This window comes from Theobroma umbraticum, unplaced genomic scaffold (genome assembly GCF_002168275.2).
Source record: "Theobroma umbraticum cultivar Fairchild unplaced genomic scaffold, ASM216827v3 scaffold_146.0, whole genome shotgun sequence".
In the NCBI taxonomy this organism is placed as follows: Eukaryota; Viridiplantae; Streptophyta; class Magnoliopsida; order Malvales; family Malvaceae; genus Theobroma; species Theobroma umbraticum.
The window spans coordinates 6,021,739-6,041,625 of NW_018397265.1; the positions used below are offsets into that span (position 1 = coordinate 6,021,739).

At 33.0% G+C, this 19,887-nt stretch overlaps 3 protein-coding genes across 3 annotated transcripts; 2 read left to right on the forward strand and 1 right to left on the reverse strand.

Annotated features, from left to right (window-relative positions):
* Positions 1 to 895: 895 nt before the first annotated feature.
* LOC110422649 (lipid phosphate phosphatase 2-like) lies at positions 896 to 4,877 on the reverse strand. Its single transcript, XM_021436651.2, has 8 exons — positions 4,789 to 4,877; positions 3,448 to 3,671; positions 3,281 to 3,368; positions 3,082 to 3,191; positions 2,813 to 2,906; positions 2,235 to 2,423; positions 2,100 to 2,159; positions 896 to 1,086 (listed from the first exon to the last, which is right to left on the reverse strand). Exons 2-8 carry the CDS (start codon positions 3,661 to 3,663, stop codon positions 896 to 898), a joined length of 948 nt encoding a protein of 315 aa, XP_021292326.1. The 5' UTR covers positions 3,664 to 3,671; positions 4,789 to 4,877.
* A 7,648-nt stretch (positions 4,878 to 12,525) lies between these two features.
* On the forward strand, positions 12,526 to 13,155 carry LOC110422793 (agamous-like MADS-box protein AGL62). The gene has a single exon (XM_021436810.2). The coding sequence runs from the start codon at positions 12,526 to 12,528 to the stop codon at positions 13,153 to 13,155; it is 630 nt and encodes a 209-aa protein (XP_021292485.2).
* A 1,744-nt stretch (positions 13,156 to 14,899) lies between these two features.
* Positions 14,900 to 17,398, forward strand: LOC110422851 (Octicosapeptide/Phox/Bem1p family protein). The gene is made up of 2 exons (XM_021436866.1): positions 14,900 to 16,137; positions 16,495 to 17,398. The coding sequence occupies exons 1-2, from the start codon at positions 14,900 to 14,902 to the stop codon at positions 17,396 to 17,398; spliced, it is 2,142 nt and encodes a 713-aa protein (XP_021292541.1).
* Positions 17,399 to 19,887: the final 2,489 nt, after the last annotated feature.

The following is a 19,887-nucleotide window of genomic DNA, read 5'->3' on the forward strand; positions in this document are numbered from 1 at the left end:
TTGCCCTGGATTATGAGCTGGAATATGCCTCTTCTTACAAGATTCAATTCGTACAAGAAAAATACAAAGGTTGCAGTGGTTGGCCTAAACAAAGAGGGAATCTTCTAATGGGCCTAAAATTCTTTACAAAAGGGAGAAAAAGAATGAGTATTGTAAGGATTACGGAATGATCAATGATATTTTTGGTACACATATTTAGCATGAAGTACAAGCAGCAAGATAATCCAGCTTACTCTTCCAAGGAAGTTGACAGATGATCTAAAAGATTAATTTATATTAGCTGTATTGTAATTAATTTTCCACATAATATTAATAAAAAGATTTCTCATTATCACAAGAAATAAAATGTCTATAATTATTATTTATTATTCTCACATCACTTTCAAATAGTTGAAAGGATTAGATAAACTAGTATTACACATCTAAAATATATGGATATTCTGTATATAAATCCAACTTAATGCTCTATGTTACATAATAATAGGCATATCTTTCTTATAAAAATGGCTAGACATATCTTTTGAGCTACAACTGGGAAGATATGCAACATAATTGAGTAGACAAATTTCAATTTCAAGTTTCAATTATGAACTTGAATACCCATTTTCAGCTTCAGCCATTGAACAAATGAAATTTCATAGTTGCCCTCCCAAAACCCATATCGAACTAACTAATATTCTGAATTTGGCTAGGTTCCTGTCTCGCCAAGAATTTCTGCTTGGTTAGTAGTAATTAATAAGCCAACTGGACAAGCAAATCTTCAATTGCAACCTCAATTAGAATTCAACATTCAGTTTCAGAAATTAGAGTAGCCTGCTGAAGTATTTACAAGTCAACTGAACCAGTATTAGCCCTTCAAATTGAACATCTTTCAGAACAAAAAGAAACTTTCAACTCAATGTCTTTTTCCAGGGCTCATTGCTTCAATATCGGGGCTTGAATCTACTGATCCACTTCCTGATACCATGGGTAGTATTTCAATATATGTTTGATGCTTACGGCTATGGGGAGAGATGGCTCTGGTTCCTGAAGATTGAGCAGCATGCCTGTCGGCCAGCATCTGGAAATATGCATGAGGTGCCCAACCTGCATGTTCAAAATAAGTAACAACCCTGATTTGCAAACTAATCTTCAAAATAGTTCACAATTCAACAGAAGAATGTGCAATTTCACTCCTTTTTTCTTTAGCATATGCTTGTTGTCAATTTCAAGTTCTTGAAATTTTAACCTATGGGATTGGCAAATTTAAGCGACTGATCGAAGCAGAATTAATGGTTGTGAGGGATGAAATAAAACACAGACAGGCCCTTGTGACATTTCCAAACAAGAGCCCCACTCTCCAATACTATTGTTTCCATCTGTACATTCTAGAAAATACAACACCAACAAGCAAAGGTAGATCATAAAATTGTTAATGCAAGAAAGAGAAAAGGATGCATAACGTACCAATATAACAATCAACATTATAATTTTGGTCGTTCACCTACTAGGGCTATACTCACGTGAAAAGTGGAAAAGGAGCAAGTAAGGAATAAGGTGGCCATGAGATGAAACTTTCACAAGAAAAAACAAGTGATGTCTTCTCTACTCATATTTTTTTATGGGGAAACCCCATAACAAGTAAAAACTTTCTCTATTATATTTATTTTCTTATACAAGCGCAAGAATATATAGCACTTTGCTCATGTCTAACCGATGATAAAGTATGTGTATTTTCCAACTCAAAAAGTTATTATATTCGAATCAGAAAAACTTTAAATAACTGCTCTCTCAAAATTAATTATGTCACCCATATGATGTATCAAACTCTAAATATGTTTGATTTAGAAGGTAGACACACCAATATTGCTCTTAAAACCAAAACCCACAAGGGAGCGCTAGGAGCAACCACCCCAACAAACGCTTTTCAATACTTCTGAGTATTAGAGAGTCAAGTTGAAGATATCATTTTATAAAATTTTAATTATCAATTTATACTCCATAATTTTATTCCGAAAGTATATAAAATAAATATTTTTTAGCAGTTTTAACCAGAATTGCAAAACAATAAGAATAAATTCATGTGTAATTTTATTAGTACAAACTTAAGAGAGACATACCATCCTCATTATGTGGAGAAGGAAAGAATTGCAAGTAACAGAATGCTGCCATGGTTGATCCTGCACCAAGAAAGAACGAAAGGAGTACTTGCTTATTCCAATGCTAATCAGCTTCAATCTCATTAGGAAACAAACCTATAAGAGCTCCAGCGAAAACATCTGTCCAGTGATGCCAGTAGTCATCCACCCGAGAAACACCCACCAGAGCGGCAACAAGCACTGGTAAAAACACGATGCAGAGTTTTGCAACATGGCCTCTACGATCAAACGCTCTAATTTTTCCTGACATATACCATGAAAGGAACGAAAGACCTGCAAAAGACCCTGCATATCCATATCCACCACTGTTATGTACAGAACACAGCAAGAAATCAAACAATACCAATTAAATGTTTAATGATCAATCATTTGCGGATATGTAACACTCTTTCATAGTCCACCTAGATAATGTTAGGAAGTATCAGGGAATTTTCCTTAAGTTTCCAAAAAAGAATATGTATAACGAAAGCATTGGCTGTCCAAAACAATGGCCCTGCAGTTAAACAGGGGGCCATTAACTATGAACTTTCATCTGGTCAAATGAATAAACTCAAATTATTTGCATATCTCCATCGCTTAAATGTGAAATGTTGTTAACGGTTTATACATTTAATAGCTTCAAGGGAAGACAATCCAGAATTCTTTAGCAATCTAAAAATACATGTTAAGCTTACATGAAGTGTGACCACTGGGAAAGCTTTTGTATCCTTCCTTTATATGCTCTTCATTTCCATGACAAACAACATCCCCTATAATTCTGTCAAACACCTGCACATGCCAATGACAAATGGAATGAAAAGCAGGCAATGATCGATGCAACGAATCAAGAACATGCCTTAGCTTACTAAAACGTAATGGAAGCAATTGTCAAGAAGCCTCTTTCCACAAATGAATACAGAGCGGCTGTTATGTGTATAGGCAGGAGATGGACATGAAAACACACCGCCTTTCCATCAGGGAAACAGCGCCAGAAGAAATTTGGTCTCGGCCTACCAACAGCATCTTTGATTGAATCCGTTATAACTCCAGTTACCAGGACAGAAAATAGAAGACCTAAGTGCATGTTAAAGCATTTCAGTGAGTAACCATTAGCATTGTGAATCACAGCCTAGTTTCTGAAAGCAAAGAAGACTGTTAGGTACCTAGTACAGCATGATGGAAATCATATACATCCTTCCTGAAATAGTAGTATATGGAAAAAATAACTAAAGGCAGCAATACTGCAAGAAACTGTACCAGGAATCAGAAAATTTTTATGAATTGGTTAATGGAGTAGAGGGGATTTCAAGTAACCACATAAGGCACATACTGGAACAGCCCAGAAAGGGATGGTATCTTTGTGGAAGGGGAATTTCAAATCTGTCATCATTTCTTCCCCAACAAAGCGGTGAAAGGGCTCTATAAAATTCAGAAGGCCATCAATAACAACAAGACATACAAGAATTAGCCAGTCATATAGATGTATTCTGGCCACCTTTACTCCATGAGATGTCAATGTATGAGCTCCCAGCAGGATCTCTGACATCTTTCCAACTGGACATAGACAAGAAGACGTAGCTCAATTATTTATTATGAATTTAAGAACAATTAGGACATATGAAGCATAAGTGATACCAGAACAAATTATTTTTTTTATTCCCAGTTACAGCCATGCTATCTTTCTCCCTTCTAGTTGCCCACTTTCCAGCAACAGCCAACAGACACCTCAGAAAAACTATCTCCATTTAAAAATGACCACTATCTATAATTTCTTACAAGTCTTTCATATTGTTATCCATCTCCAAACAAAGAAACATTTGAGTTTTTTATACTGATTCAAACATAAACTTTGGAACTTGGGATGGAACTTGCATTGGAAACTACAATTGATCAATGCAATGGAGAATGAAGCAGTGAAATAACTGTTAATTTTTAGTCATACTTGAAAATTGAGACCAGAGGTTTCTGCTGTTTGTCCCACTCTGACCAGAGGAAAACAAGTCATGCATTCAAGTATGGCATGCCATGTAAATGAATACTATACTAACACCACTTTTTCACTAAGCTACTGCTATTGAAACCATTCTTAAAACAAACACAGCAAAACAAAACTCTTCTAGACCTAGAACTTTGTTTAATTTCTCCTTTTCCTTGTTCCTTTCTTCCTAGTGGGTACAAACCTTTCATATGTAATTTCTGGGATGTTTGAATACCACCGGTACATTAAGCTAATCTATAATGCATAGAACTGATATGAAAATGCACCCTGCGACAGAGACCATATAAGGTGAATAAGCTTAAGAAACTAATTAAGAGCTTTCCATTATAAGCTTAAACAATTAATGCTATGCCTGATCAGGGTTGCAAGAAAATTCAATTTTGGCTAACCTTAAACTTCTGGGCCTTAAGATTGAGGTGTTGCAGGTGTAATGTGAATTAATTCAAATAGAAGAATGGGGATCCAGGACTGAAACATATTAATCTATCATAAGAAAATTCGTAATACATGAAATAAACATATGCAAACAGTTCTCATTGTTTACGCCATACACAATAATCAACATTGAATCAAACATATAAGGGTGAATGTCCTTTGTTAAACCATAAAATTAATGCGCAGCCATTAACATTCATGCATACGGTAAAAAGACAGGAGAGGAAAATAACGTACGTAGCCTTGAGGATGATAATCGTGGAAAGTGGGATTGGCCGTGAGAAATAGAGGTTCTATTTCCTATTTTTTGTGCTATAAGTAAGATGTTGAATTTCGTTTTTAAGAGGTGGGCCAAATCAATCCTAGATTTTCTAATATTGGCTCCAAATTCTGTAATTTGGGTGTTTGATTATTTTTATGGCAGCAAACAAATTTCCTGAAATTGTTTTTCCTTTCCATTTTTTTTACCATAGGGAAACCAAAATTGTAATTTAGTTATAATAGAAAGATATGAAGTTTCCACTGACACCTGTCTGCTTTTTTTTCTTAGATTGAGCATATTTGACTTGGTTTTTTTTTAACTTAAAAGCTATTATAAAGTTTTTATAAAAAATAATGACTTTTAAAATTAAGTTAAAGTTGTTTGCTAAAATTATTTTTTATAAGCCTTTTTTTATAGATAAGCTATTTGACAAAATAATTTATATAAACTCTAATTTAGATTAAAATTACCATAAAATATATTTAATAAATAATTTTCTACTAATCATGAATTTCTTTACTCAAAATAGAAAAAATTAACTTTGTTTTTTATTTATTTAAAATAAATTTTTGAAAATATAAAAGCATTTTTATATAACATAAAGACTTTTTGCAACATGCGTGAATATTTTGGCTTAAGAATATACATTTCTTACCTTTCAAAAAAAGATATTTCTTCCGCAAGAATTAAATAGTTTAAGAAGAAAATTTATTTTATACACAATTAGTTGAAAATAATAGATATTGTCATTTATTTCATAATTTTAATTGAAATTTTAAGTCTAAATTATATAGTACAAAGTTTTATAATTGTTAAATTTTCTTGTAAAATCAAAATGTGGATTTATATTATATATTTTTGTATCTTTATCAAAATTAGGTTAAGTTAATTTAGGTTTGATAAAAAGATAATATTTTAATCAATAATATGATCTCTTAAAGTGGTTTAGACTTTAATTATGTTTGACAAAATAACTGGTTTGTCAAAAACACAAAAGAAAAAGTACTATTATCATACATATTTGACATGAACAAATCATTAACATGAACAAACTTATTTAATTTATTTCAATCATAATCAATAAATATTACATACATAAAAAAAATTAAGAACAAATAAATATCACATAATTGACATATCAAATAATAAATTAAGAAATATCATATAATAAACAGAGTTTCCAAAACTCAGAAAAATAAAAGAATGATAAAAAATAAAAAGAAAAAGAAAACTAAAAAAAGAAGAAATAATACTTGTAGTTTTGATTTTTTTGTTTTTGATCCTTTTAATTTTTGTAAGAATAAAAAACTCTTAATTTGCAGAAAAGGAGAGGGGAGAAGGAGATTGATAGGGAGAAAAGGAAGAGTATTTTTTTGAGAGAGAGGATTTTTTTGGAAAAAAATAACTCTCTTAATAAGCCGGCGTGTTTTTTAAAAAAAAAAAGAAGAGAAAACTCTTAATTGGAGCTTTTTTTAAGCTCTTTTTTTTTTTAGATTTTATTTTTTTAAAAAAAAATTACCTTTTTTTAAAAACTTTTTACGAAATTCTACTTGGCCCAACTTCTGCTTTTAAGCAGTAGATAAGGTAAATATAAGTTAGGCCAAACGGGTACTAAGTCTTGCAAGAAACATTCCACATGGAGCACTAAAATGGAATTGAAGCACTACCAACATGAGTTGTAATTATTAATTTTAGAAATATTTTGGGAAGAATTTTTTTTTATTTTCATTAATTTTAGAAATATGTTTGAAAGAATATTTCTTTATTTTCTTTTCACTTTGTTAATACTCTAAGGAAGTCCTTATTTGCTATTTAGGTTACTCGCACACCAACTAGGTTTAGGTTTAGTTAGCTATTATAATTACTTTACTTGCACAACAAGTAAGTGTAGGTTTAATTGGCTAAATAGGTTTTTATGTAATTACTTATTTTCCATTAAACAGTTTAGTTCTTTGCTTATGTCTTAAACATTTTCTACATGATATCAGAACAGTTTTAATTTAAAAAGAACTCTCTAACACGAATCTTGTATTCTGAAGCTTGTATAGGCTACATGAAGAACAGTTTAGTTCTTTGCTTATGTCTTAAATATTTTCTACATGATATCAGAACAGTTTTTATGTAATTATTTATTTTCCATTAAACAGTTTAGTTCTTTGCTTATGTCTTAAATATTTTCTACATGATATCAGAACAATTTTAATTTAAAAAGAACTCTCTAACACGAATCTTGTATTCTGAAGCTTGTATAGGCTACATGAAGACTTAGAGGAAGAAGTCTAGATGAAGTTACCACCACGAATTAAACACAGTTTGTTGTGTAGAAAGAAAGTTTGTAAACAGTATAAGTCATTATATGGGCTAAAATAGTCACTTAGAGCTTGGTTTTAGAGGTTTTCTTCTATAATGAAAGCATTTAGTTTCAAGCAAAGTAACTTAGACCATACTTTGTTTATAAAACACAAAGAGGAGAAAGTAATAGCTTTAATCGTGTATTTCAATTATATGGTCTTGACAGGAGATGACCCATGCAAAATGAAAGCATTACGGGAATATCTGGCTACTAAATTTGAAATGAAGGATTTAAGGCCATTTAAATATTTCTTAGGGATTAAGGTTGCAAGATCGAAACAAGATACTTTCCTTTCACAACGGAAATATGTGCTAGATCTCTTAACCTAAATTGTAATACTTGTTTACAAACCAGTAGACATAGCCATAGAGATAAATCACAAGCTTAGGATTTTTTCAAATCAAGTTCTAACAAAAAAAGTCGTTATCAATGGTTGGTTGAAAGATTAATTTATTTATCACACATAAGACTGGTTATAGCTTACGCTGTAAGTGTTGTAAGTCAGTTTGTGCATGCACCGAGTGAAGAACATATGAATGCACTATATTGAATCTTAAGATACTTGAAGAGTTCTTTAAGAAAAGGTTTGTTATTCTTGAAAAATGGTGTCTTTAACATTGAAAGATTTATGAATTTTGACTGGGCAGGTGGTCAAACTACTAGAAGATCCACATCTAGTTACTTTACTTTTGTCGAAGGTAATCTTGTCACTTGAAAAAGCAAGAAGCATAAGGTTATGGCAAGATCAAGTGCAGAAGTTGAGTTTTGAGGTATGGCTTATGCTACATGCAAATTATTGTGGATTAGAACTATTCTTAAAGAGTTGAGAATTGAATATGCAAAACTTATGAATCTTTATTGTGATAATAAGGCAACCATTGAAATTGCGCAAAATCTTGTACAACATGATTGCACCAAGCATGTTCGAAATTGATTAACATTTCATCAAGGAGAACCTCAATCAAAAAATTATACAAATTCAATTTGTTAAGTCTGAAGATCAATTAGCTAATATTTTCAAAAAAATAATTTCTAGGAAGGTGGTCCATGGTATAATTGACAAGTTGAGCATAATTGATATCTATGTTCTAACTTGAGGGGGAGTGTTAGCATGAATTGTAATTATTAATTCCAAGAATATCTTAGAGAGAATATTTCTCTATTTTTTTTAATTCTAAGAATATCTTAGGGAGAATATTTCTCTATTTTTTTTTTACTTTGCTTATACTCTAAGGAAGTCTAGGTTAAAATACTTTTTTATTTACTTATTTCTTTACTTGCACAATAAGTAGGTTTAGGTTTAGTTAACTATTATAAATATCCTCTTCTGTAGTTTTTTATTTTACATCAAGCAGTTTAGTTCTTTGCATAAATCTTGAATATTTTCTACAAGCACTTACCAACCAAAATAGTTAACAATCTACAGTTGAAACCAAACCACAAACCAACTGATACTTGTCATCCTAATTTTCCTCTTTGGGCATCCCTAAAAAGACACAGCACCTTCAATAAGAAGAGTAATGCATCCCTAAAAGTACACACCACCTTCGATAGGAAAAGTAATATTTCCGAGTTAGCACCACCTTACAAATAATTCATTTCTGTCCACACCCATTTTCACAGGCAAATCAACAAAGTAATCAGCTTCTCTAAACATGTTTAAAAAAAAACATATCAAATGACATCTCATGATGTATTTATCTGTTAAAAAGCCTCCATCATTTTAAGGCCTTTTATATGGGTTTAAAACTCAAATTAGGGCAACCATAAAGTCTGATTCAACAACTAAATATGACTTTCTAAATCAACGTGAGTCACAAAATATTTTTGAAGCTACTTTAATAGCATATAACTTAACATAATTGAAATCAAATACACTAAAGAGTCCAAAAAACATGGGAAGAATAATACCTTTAAAGTTTATCAACACGCCACCACATCTTGAGGGGTCTGGTTTCTCTCTAATGGAGCCATCAACATTAAAGTTGAAAAAATTGGATCAAGGAGGTTTCTACTAAGCATCCTTTCTACGAAGTAGATATTTAGGGATATATGGCTATGAGTTACTTCTTAGATCAATCCACCAAGTTTTTTTATAATATATTTAGAGAAAGGAAAATTTGAACCTTACTATTTTAAGAAAGAGATCATAAACTAACTAATAAGTTAAATGCTCGAATGCGAGATCAGTCCACCAAGTTGCATCAATAATATTACTGTTCCCCTCCGTTGCTTTTATCCAGTAAAGAGATTGAAATTTAACCAATCCTATCAAGTCTTTTATTTCATATTTTTTTCAATCAAACAAAGCCTCATTTCTAACGTCTCAAAAAGAATCATGGAGTTGTCTCGCAAACCATAAACCATCATGTCTTGCACCTCACTTGTCTTACTAATTATGAATAACATTGTTGCAAAAAGATTTGTATACAACTAGATATTGTAGCCTACGACTTCCCACCATTTCAAAATTTCACTTAAAAATTCCAACTCTAATAATAGGAAATAAGTAGGTGGTTATAGTCCTTGACAAAGTTGTTACAACAAGGGTATAATCTAAGTTCTTACAATAATGAAATTTCTATCAAAATGAAAAATGTTTTTGTCAAAATGCACTTTAAATAGGCTAAACATAAGAAACATTGATTTCTATGTTTTTTGGCTTTTAATTCAAATTAATTTGAATGTGTATTGATTATTAGCATTTTTCATAAGTTATATTTTAACAGCAATTAAATTATTCCAATAGGTCAAACAAAATATTCTTCTTCCTCTCATTTTTTTACGTCCAAAAACAATGCCCTTTATTTCTTTTAGAAATTTAATTTTTGTTCGAAGTTTTAATATTTCATAATTTTTTTGACATTAAGAAGCATAAAATACCAATTTTATAAAAAAAAATAACAATTTTAATATATTGAAATCAACCATTTTCTTTTAAATTTTATGAAAATGAAAATACAACCAAGAGTGTAATAACATTTAAGTATAATATATATATATATATATATATAGAGAGAGAGAGAGAGAGAGAGAGGTGCATTGATGGAGTAAAAGTTGGATTTAAATTCTGGTTGTATATTAATTAATTATCTATGATTTACTCTTTAATGCGTACGAATTTTTTTGGCCACATAATGCGTATATACACCATTTTTCAGTGCTAAAAACTTCTAGAAACATGGCAAATTATATGACCGTTGCATAGTGGCATCTCTTTTTAAGGTAAAAAAAGGGCAAATGGATATGTTTGGAATATTATTTTTGAAATATTCCATAAACATTAAAAATGGACATAATTCTTTTTAGAAAACAATCAAAAAATATAAAACCAAAAGGATTAGATGAAAAAAATTTTGAAAGTGAAAAAGAAATATTTTTTATTTTTAAAGTTTATTAAATATTACAAAGAGAAAATAATTTCATAATTTTAAAAAATTAAAGCCTTAAAAAGAATATCTTTATTTTTTAAAAAATTCTTTCTATTTTATGGATTTTCCAATCTTTTATAATTCTTAAAAATAGAAACTATTTCTATTTTTTATTGCTCGAGAATTTTTTTAATAATTAAAATTTTATTATTATTTTTAAATTTTTGAAACATTCTAAGAATTAAAAAATTATTTTTATGTTTTTCAAAATTGATAGATTTTTTTTCAAAAATTTAAAACTATTTCTAATTTTCAAATTTGTTTAAAGTGATAAAAATAATTTTAGATTTTTAATGATTGGGAAAAGGAAAAAATGTCAAATTAAGTTTGATAGCATGACATAGTAATTGTAATATGAGATTGCAATAGTTTTTTAATACAATCACATTACAATTTACACAATTGACTGTAATGTGATTATATTATAATCTATATTATGTTTAGTTATTTCTAAACAAATGCTGTAATATAATTTAATCGAATACATTGTAAGGAATGTAGATGTGCATCTCTCATACCAAACACTACCATAGTGTTGACGATAGTATATGAAATCAACATTACATGTAAAGATATAATATTTAAAAAAGCCTTAAATTATTTTAAAAATACAGATAAAATATTTATTCTTTTATTACATCCAATCAAACTCTTATAATTTTATTTTGAGTTCAGTAAACTCTTGTGATTAATAATTGATAATTGTTGTTAATCAAAGTATCACTTCTCATTTTATATAACGTGATACTGAAGTCATGTTTGATATGTTATAAGAGATTATGATGTAACATGTTAATGGGGTGTAATTGTCACGGAGTCATTACTCTCTCCCCCATAAACGCGGTTATGGAGGTGTGCAGCACACCTGCTTATAAAGAAGTCAAGACCTCTCGTTCCTGTCCGATGTGAGATAGAGGCACTTTCCTCGTGACACTCTCTCCCATCCGATTTCGGCAACGTCCTCGTTGCCGTCGGCCACCCTGCCTACCCTGAGTCTCCCTAGGCCCGGGCGCTTGGCGTGAGTCAGACAAGGTCCGGTCCGCTCTGATACCACTTGTCACGGGATCATTACTCTCTCTCCCATAAACGCGCTTATGGGAGTGTGCAGCACACCCCCATATAAGGAGCCCAGGACCTCCCGTTCCTGTCCGATGTGGGATAGAGACACTTTCCTCGTGACATAATGACATGGTCATATGATAATTTTTACTTTCTATATAAGCGTCATGTCAATTTTATATGAATATAAAATGACAAGTAATAATAGTCATCTATTAGTTATAAATGCTTATTTGATCCATTTTAAAAATATAAAAACTACATTAAATAAAATAAAAAATAGCATCCGAGTATTTGACTCATTGATTGGTGCATTACCCCTGTCTAAAGAGTAAGGTTTGAATCCCCTCTCAATTATTAAAAAAATAAAACAAAAAATAAATATTTATTTGAAAATTTTTAAAAATTTATTACAATCATGACATACCTTAATTAGGTACACTAATTTAAGAAATCAAGGAAAGAAAAAATTGGACTAAAATTCTATGGGAAATTTTCTTGGTTTTATTTATTATACTTTTACCCATCCACAATTGTGTAACACACGCTTTTCTTTGCTAAGAGTCATACGATTCAATATCATCGTTGACGATTTCTGAAGGTTTTCTTTCCAAATCAAACCCAAAATGCTACTGTAATTTAGGTAATTGACAATTTGACGTATTCAGAAAACAAATCTTTAGCCAATGGAGAAAATCTAGAGGTTCATTCCATTATAAAATAACTCATATTTATAGCTTCTTCTCCAATAGTGAAACCCCACAATTTTGATCTGCTCCAATCTTTGTTCACATTCATCTTCTTTTAGGGGGGTGATAATCGATCTTTGTTAATATTGATCACCCATCACCATGCTTAACCAGCAGAAAATGGCAAACCAGTGTTGCGGAGACGGCGAGGAGGGAAAGAAGAAACCTGCAGGGAAAACCAAAGGCCGGCAAAGGATTGAGATCAAGCAACTTGAAAAGAAAAGCAACTTGCATGTGACTTTTTCGAAGCGCCGGAAGGGTCTCTTCAAGAAAGCGAGCGAGCTTTGCATCTTGTCTGGTGCAAAAATCGGCATTATCGTGCTATCTCCAAGTCCTAGAGAAAAGCCTTTCTGTTTTGGTCATCCCGACATCGACACGGTCCTGGATCAATATCTCAGTGGAAACCCAGCTTTTGATGATGATGATGACAACAGTCAAGATTATGCAACATTAACAGATCTTCCAGGTTTTGAAGAAATCTACACGCAGTATGAAGAGTCGTTGAAGGAGCTGGAGAAGGAAAAGAAGCGTGGAAAGGAGATAGAACAGGCACAGAACGTGGAAAACAATGACGGGTTTTGGTGGGACGAGGCTATTGATGGTATGGGGGCAGAGGAGCTTGAGGCCTACATGAAGGCTATGGAGAAGCTGAAGAATAATCTGATTGTAAGGGCCAGTGCTTTGACGATGGCTAATGTCATGGAGACTGCTGTCCAGGCTGACCATAGTTATGGTTTCGGAGGTTCATAGTGAATAGTGTTTCAATGCTTTAGCTATTTAATTATTATTATAAATATCCTTTTATTAGACATTAAAAGGCATTTTTATGACATATAAGTTATAAATAAAGAAGAGATTTGAATTCAACTCCTTTAAATAAGACATGTGTTTCTCGTATTAAGGTTAAATCTTAATTTTATAGATTTTGATTTTAATATAGTTGATGTTTTCTTTTAAGACATCAGTATTAACTTTTTGACTTTAATTTGTGAATGAATTAATGAATGATTGTGTGAATTCACTTCTTCTTTATTTTTAGTAATGTATTTATTATGTAATTAATGATTTTAAAAACCCAACAATTAATGTCAAGAAATAATTAATGCAAATATATATATATATATCACAAAATTACTGCCTTTGTTTTTAATTATTTGTCTCTTTTAATTGATTTTAAATCAAATGCCCGTATGATGTATTACTAATAATAATTATATTTCATATTGAACCACACAAAATCCAAAATCATTTCCTTGTAATTATTATAAACTAGTAATAATGATATTATAATGTGCAAGAATTAGTGGTGGTAAAACTTTGATGGAAACCTAATTAATTCACCAGATTCATTCGAAATTTGACTCGATCCAAGTTTAAGTTGTTAAAAACTCACATTTAAAACCAAATCACATTTGACTTACAAAGTAAAGTATGGTAATAATTGACTTAAATCTGAAACAATTACTTAGGATCCGATTAATTTGAACTTATCATAATGAATTTAAAAAGGTATCGATCTAATTTGCTGTAATTGTAATGAATTCAAAAGTAAAGCATCGATCTAAACCTAACATAGATCTTAACCTAAAATGATAAAAAAACTCAAAACTAAAATGATCAAATCTCGACTTTGGCCAATTATATCTGTAATTACTTGAATCTTGTCACAAGCTTTCATCCCCGATCATCGAACTTTACATTGTCTTCATTAGATTATGAGATAGGGGAAATATTATTATTTTGAAACTAACTATGAATTGTACAACCCAACATGTGACTTTGATATAAAAAAATTACTTGAAGCAAGAGTTCCATCCCATATTTTATTTGTTATGGCATAAAATATTAGCTCCTAACTGGCTTCAAACAACAAGCACAAAGGAGCCATCAAGGCCAAAAATGACAAATTCAAAAATATACTAATCTCTATGTTGTGTTTAGTTAATCTCATTCATATATTATCTCCTCAAGAACAAATAAAAACCCAAAAATTAGAATTAATCAAATGAAAAACATACCCTAAATGGCCCACAGTTGCCCTATTGGGTTTCGTATAGTTATTACAGCCTCCTCGTATCTGTAGGAAAGAAAGCAAAGTGCAAACCCAAACTTATTGGTAGTGAAATCTTTCATAACTTGGCGTTGTTGTGAAGTTAGTTTCTCTTACTTGGACGTTGAATATTACTATTGAAAAATAAGGATCAAAGCAGCTGTTATGATAACGCACAAAATTCTATAAATCTGCATGTGATCGAGTCCATTTCCCATCACAGTCCAGATGCATGGCTAACTTGTCGAGGATTCCATCCCATGCCCACCCAATCTACAGCTAGCAATGCCAGTTCTGCCTTTCACTGGTAAAAATTAAAGCTAATACGAGTAGCAAAACTTCCATTTTTACGTGTAAGTTTTGCAATTTGATTGAACATTGAAATAATACTATAATACCACTAGTTCTTGTGTCAAATCCTAGTCATCAAAGTTTTAAGAAGAAATGAAACAATTAACTATAAAACCACCGGCTCTGGTTAGCCCCTTCGTGCTTGTGCATCCTCCGTCCACCTCACAACAAACCTCTACCCCAAAGCAAGAAACGCCTCCTCCGATGGATCCACCACCTCTACCCACTGCCCCCACCGCTGCCGCAGCCACCAGCGTGCCTCTTAGCAACCCTGACTCCGTTGAGTCCTCCCCACGCCCCCGCACTGAGAACACCTATGATGACCCTCTCCCAGCTGTCCCTGGCGCAAGGCTCCGCCTAATGTGTAGCTTTGGTGGTCACATAATACCCCGTCCGCATGACAAAACCCTTTGCTACGTCGGTGGTGAGACTCGTCTTGTTGCGGTTGATCGCCATTGCTCCCTCGCAGCCTTTTGCACCCGCCTCTCACGCGCTCTTCTCAATGGCCGACACTTTACGTTGAAGTACCAGCTCCCAAATGAAGATCTTGACTCTCTTGTATCAGTTGCCACAGATGAGGATCTTGAAAACATGATCGAAGAATATGACCGTCTAACGGCATCATCAGCTTCTTCTGCAACCTCCTCTCGAATCCGTTTATTTCTTTTCCTTAACAAGCCTGACACTGTAGCCTCCATGGGTCCACTGCTAAATGATGCCAAGTCTGAAACATGGTTCGTTGATGCTCTTAATGGTTCGGGGTTGATTCCTAGAGGGGACTCTGATTCTGCTGCCATGGAGACCTTGTTGAACCTTGATGGTGAGTTGGAGGCACAAGAAGTAGCAGCGGAACAGACCAAGCAAGTGAAAAGAAATAATGCAGTTCGTCATGAGGTGCAATGTTCATTGCCTGATTCGCCTAAGGTGGAGAAAACTTCATCTTTTGGTTCACCTCCTTCTTCACCTTCAATGTCCAACTTACCACCTATTCGGGTTCGAGTTGATCAGGATGGTGGGGCTAAAGTGCAGGACCAGAGGGCTGGCATAGAAGAGCAGTTTGCTCAGATAAGTTTTGCTACTAATATTCATAAGCAAGATGATGGTTATGGGGCTGCGGTGTCTGCTCTGCCCCCGCACCCTGTGGCTGTTGCGACTGCTATGATCACTTCTGCAGGGGGTTCTAGTGACAACTTGAATCGGATTTTGTCTGATGATGAGAGATCCGATCAAGGGGTGCCTATTGGTTTTCGCAAACCTCCATTACCATTGCAGCCAGTACAACAGAAAGCTTGTGGCGCTTATAATTTGCCTTCCCCTGATTCAGTTGCAAGGTGTTTTCCTAATTACTATAATTTCTTTTCCCTGGATTTTAACTTTTATTTTCTTCTCTCCTTTTGTTTCATTGAAGTCAGTATCATCACAGAAATAAACAAATTGTACTTTCATTTACAAAAATGCCTTAATCTAAGTAGATTGTTACATTTCTTCTCTGAAGATTAGTAAGCTGACTGCTTTTAGTCCAAACTGAGGAGAAATATGTGCTCATAATAGATTTTATTTGGTATTATTTTCAAGCATGTTATAGGACTATTATTCATTTTCTTGATTTTCAACTTCTAGAAAGAATAACCTAGTCCTGAAGATGGTCTTTCCTTATTCTTGCCTTTGTTCTGAACCAAAACATGCAGTGATAGTAGCATTGCCTCGGCAAATTCTCTCTCAAAACCCATGTATTATCAAGATCAAGCTCATATTGCATCCAGAGATAGCAGAGCTGCTGTTAGCCCCAATACAAATGCTGATACTTCCATTCCAAACTCCCAAATCCAAATTCATCAGCTTCAAGATGCCTATGCTTTAGCTCCACAATTGGATCCACAGCAGCAACAAGCACAGCAACAATTCATGCAAGCCAGCATGCATTACATCCCCCACCCTACCACATCTCCTGCTCCAGTGCCAATGTCATCTTACTATCCGGTGTATGCTACACCATCGCAGCAGCATCAGCTTCATCATCCAGCCGATCAGCAGTACCCTGCAGTGTATGTAATGCCTGTTACACAAATAACACAACCACAACCATACATGTCCATGCAATCTAGCACTGGTGTCATGACTCTGAAATCCAACATAACTGACGCTGGCATTGTCACCCCAAGCCGCCCATTGACACCTCCGGCTCCTTCAATTGTTGCTGCCACCACTGCTTACAAAGAGGCCACGCCTCCCATGTACCCTACAAATACAGCTACCCTTGCTAAACCTGAAATGGCAGCAACTGTGTACAGAACAGCTGTGCCATCAACTCCTCAACTGGTTCAAGTTCAGCAACCATATGTTGGCTTCTCCCAAATGCAGCATCCACAACAATCCGTTGCTGTTACTCCTGCTGCTACTACCAATTATGGTTATGAGTATCCAAATCCTTCACAAGATCAAATGTACTATGCTCAGCATCAAGCTCCTCCACTGCCTCCACAGTATCAAACCATGACTCAAGCTGCTGCAGCAGCTGCATTGGCAGATGCTTCACTGCAGCAGCCAACAGACAGTAGCAATCAGCAAATCAGAATATCACAGCCACTATAAGGTGATAGGGCAGCGAAAACAGACAATTTTGAATGGACTTAATATGGTGGTTGTACCTTGATTTTTCTCTTTCAATAATTGTTATAGCACAACTAATGTTTTAGTATGTAATTCACAATAAGATATTGACTATCGTTCTTCTTCTTTTTCATCTGGCTACCTTTCTCCTGTAAAATAAAATGTTATAGCATGGTGTAACATAATAATTAAGAAGTCCTGATTTGCCTTGATTGCTCAATTATTTTGAAGGGGCTTTGAGTCAATTGCTTATCTCATATGCATTCCTTTTATATGGAATTTGAAACTTAGAGGTTCTACCAGTTGCATAGAAAGAACAAATCATGCAAGCATAAATGTCCTAATAAAATGAATGCACTTACAGACTTCCAGTCCAAAGAGCTGCAATGCAATATTTCAGATGATAGAAAGCCCTACTTGCTTTCAGGTGTGAGTTTAAAATTGGATGTATATTTCTAGGCACGCAGATGTTTACTCCATTTCTCTTATAAGGAGTCGAGAATCAGAGCTTGTGCTAGTTGCAAGCCCATGTGGATTAGATGTGGAGAGCACATTCAGAGGCCAGAGAGAAGGGGACTTGTCATTGTACTGTTGTACAAAACTGAGAAATCCGATGAGATGACAATCTTGTGCCCAACTAAAACGCAGCAAGAACTTGTACCCTAGAGATCATACAGGAAAAGCAGCAGCTGTTTGATCATCACTCAACAGCTCATTGAGAATGAAGTTGCTACTGGCTTGCAAATCTAACAGGCTGACGTCAGTTTCTTTATAGTGCCCATGGCGATGAGAGAATGTGCAGGAACAGTCTTTTGTCATATTACCAGCATATGAAGTGTTGACTTCTGCATATTCAACGTGCATTCTAGGGAATCTATCAGTATTGCTTTGCAACACTAGAAAACAAACTTTGGTGTAAGATCCTGTTGAGCCGGTTGTTTTAGTATATTTTATTTCTGGGCATACCTGGGAACGTTTAGTCTTCTGATGCAAAGTTTTTGTCACGTTTTGCCTTTGTTTTTATCTTTTTCCTAAGCAGAGTCTAATTCTGAGAACAAAAGATTTCTCCAGAAATATGTAGTGCTCGAAATGGGATCATACAAATGAGTTGAAAAATATTGGCCAGGCAAACAATACTACCATGGCAGTAATATCTACTGCTTGCAGCTGGCATGCCTATTTTTCGCAAAGTGGATCAGCCACTGTCCCTTCTATTACTGTCAATAAGGCACGAAATGGTAAGCAGATTTATGATTCATTCAATGTGGATCGTGCACCTTGGTTTGTTCTATTTCTTCATGATTTTTTGGCTTTCCTTGTTCCAATTATTAAGCCATATTATTTTCCGCAACGGAATTGTCTTCTGTTTTTTAATTTCAAGTGCTTAATGATTACGACTAAAGCAAAAAAAATTTGGTCATAAAAAGCAAACGTATGCACTCAACTTGGTTGAAGAAAGTTATTTATTATTTATTATTTATTTTATTTATAATATTAAAAAAATTATGAAGAATAACCTTTCTTAATAAGGGCATTTTAAAAAATAATCATCAAAATAAATTTAAATATTTTTAGTTATATTTAGTTATGACTTGACAAAAATACCCTTAAAATTATTTCAAATAAATTAAATCATTCATCAGAATTTCTCCCAAACTTCTTATTTCCCTCTCAACATCCCACTCTTTTTAATTTTATCGATTTCTCTTTTGGCATTCGTTTACTATGCTTTCGATTTCTCTCTCACGCCTTCAGATTTATCTTTTCAACACTTTGAAGACACCAAACGATGATTTTGATGTACTTGAGTAGATGATTATTTGAAGAATTTGATTTTTAAGTATTTTGGATAAAATTAAACAATAGAAATGATCACAGATATTTGAAGTAGCTTTTAATTAGATTAATTCGGGATCTAGACATCAATAAATTTAAAATTTTAAAATTTATAAATCTTGATTTTTAATAATTTTTTTTTATTTTTAATCAAAATAGGTATTTTAGATAAAAAATTTATATTTTGATTTATAAAAACATGTTAAAAATGCTTTAATCGGTATCAAATTATCAAAAAAATAAAAAAAATAAAGAGAGTTGAGAGGATTTGAAGTTTTAATTTATAAGTAACAATAACAGTTTAAGCATTAAAATGTAATAAAATGTTTTTGAATATGACGTGTAACAATCTTTTTTCATCATTGTGTATAACATATTTTAGTACATGCAGTGTAACAATAGTATTTTTTTTAACATGACGTGTAACAACCTAACCATAACGTGTCACATATTTTTGTACATGACGTGTAACAACCTGACCATGGCGTGCCACACGTTTTTGTACATAACGTGTAGCAATCTAACCATGACGTGTAACATATTTCTGTACATATTGTATAATATCATAGCGTATAATTTCATTAAGAATATTTTTATCCAACTCGATTAAAAATAATTAAAATTATAAAAGAGAT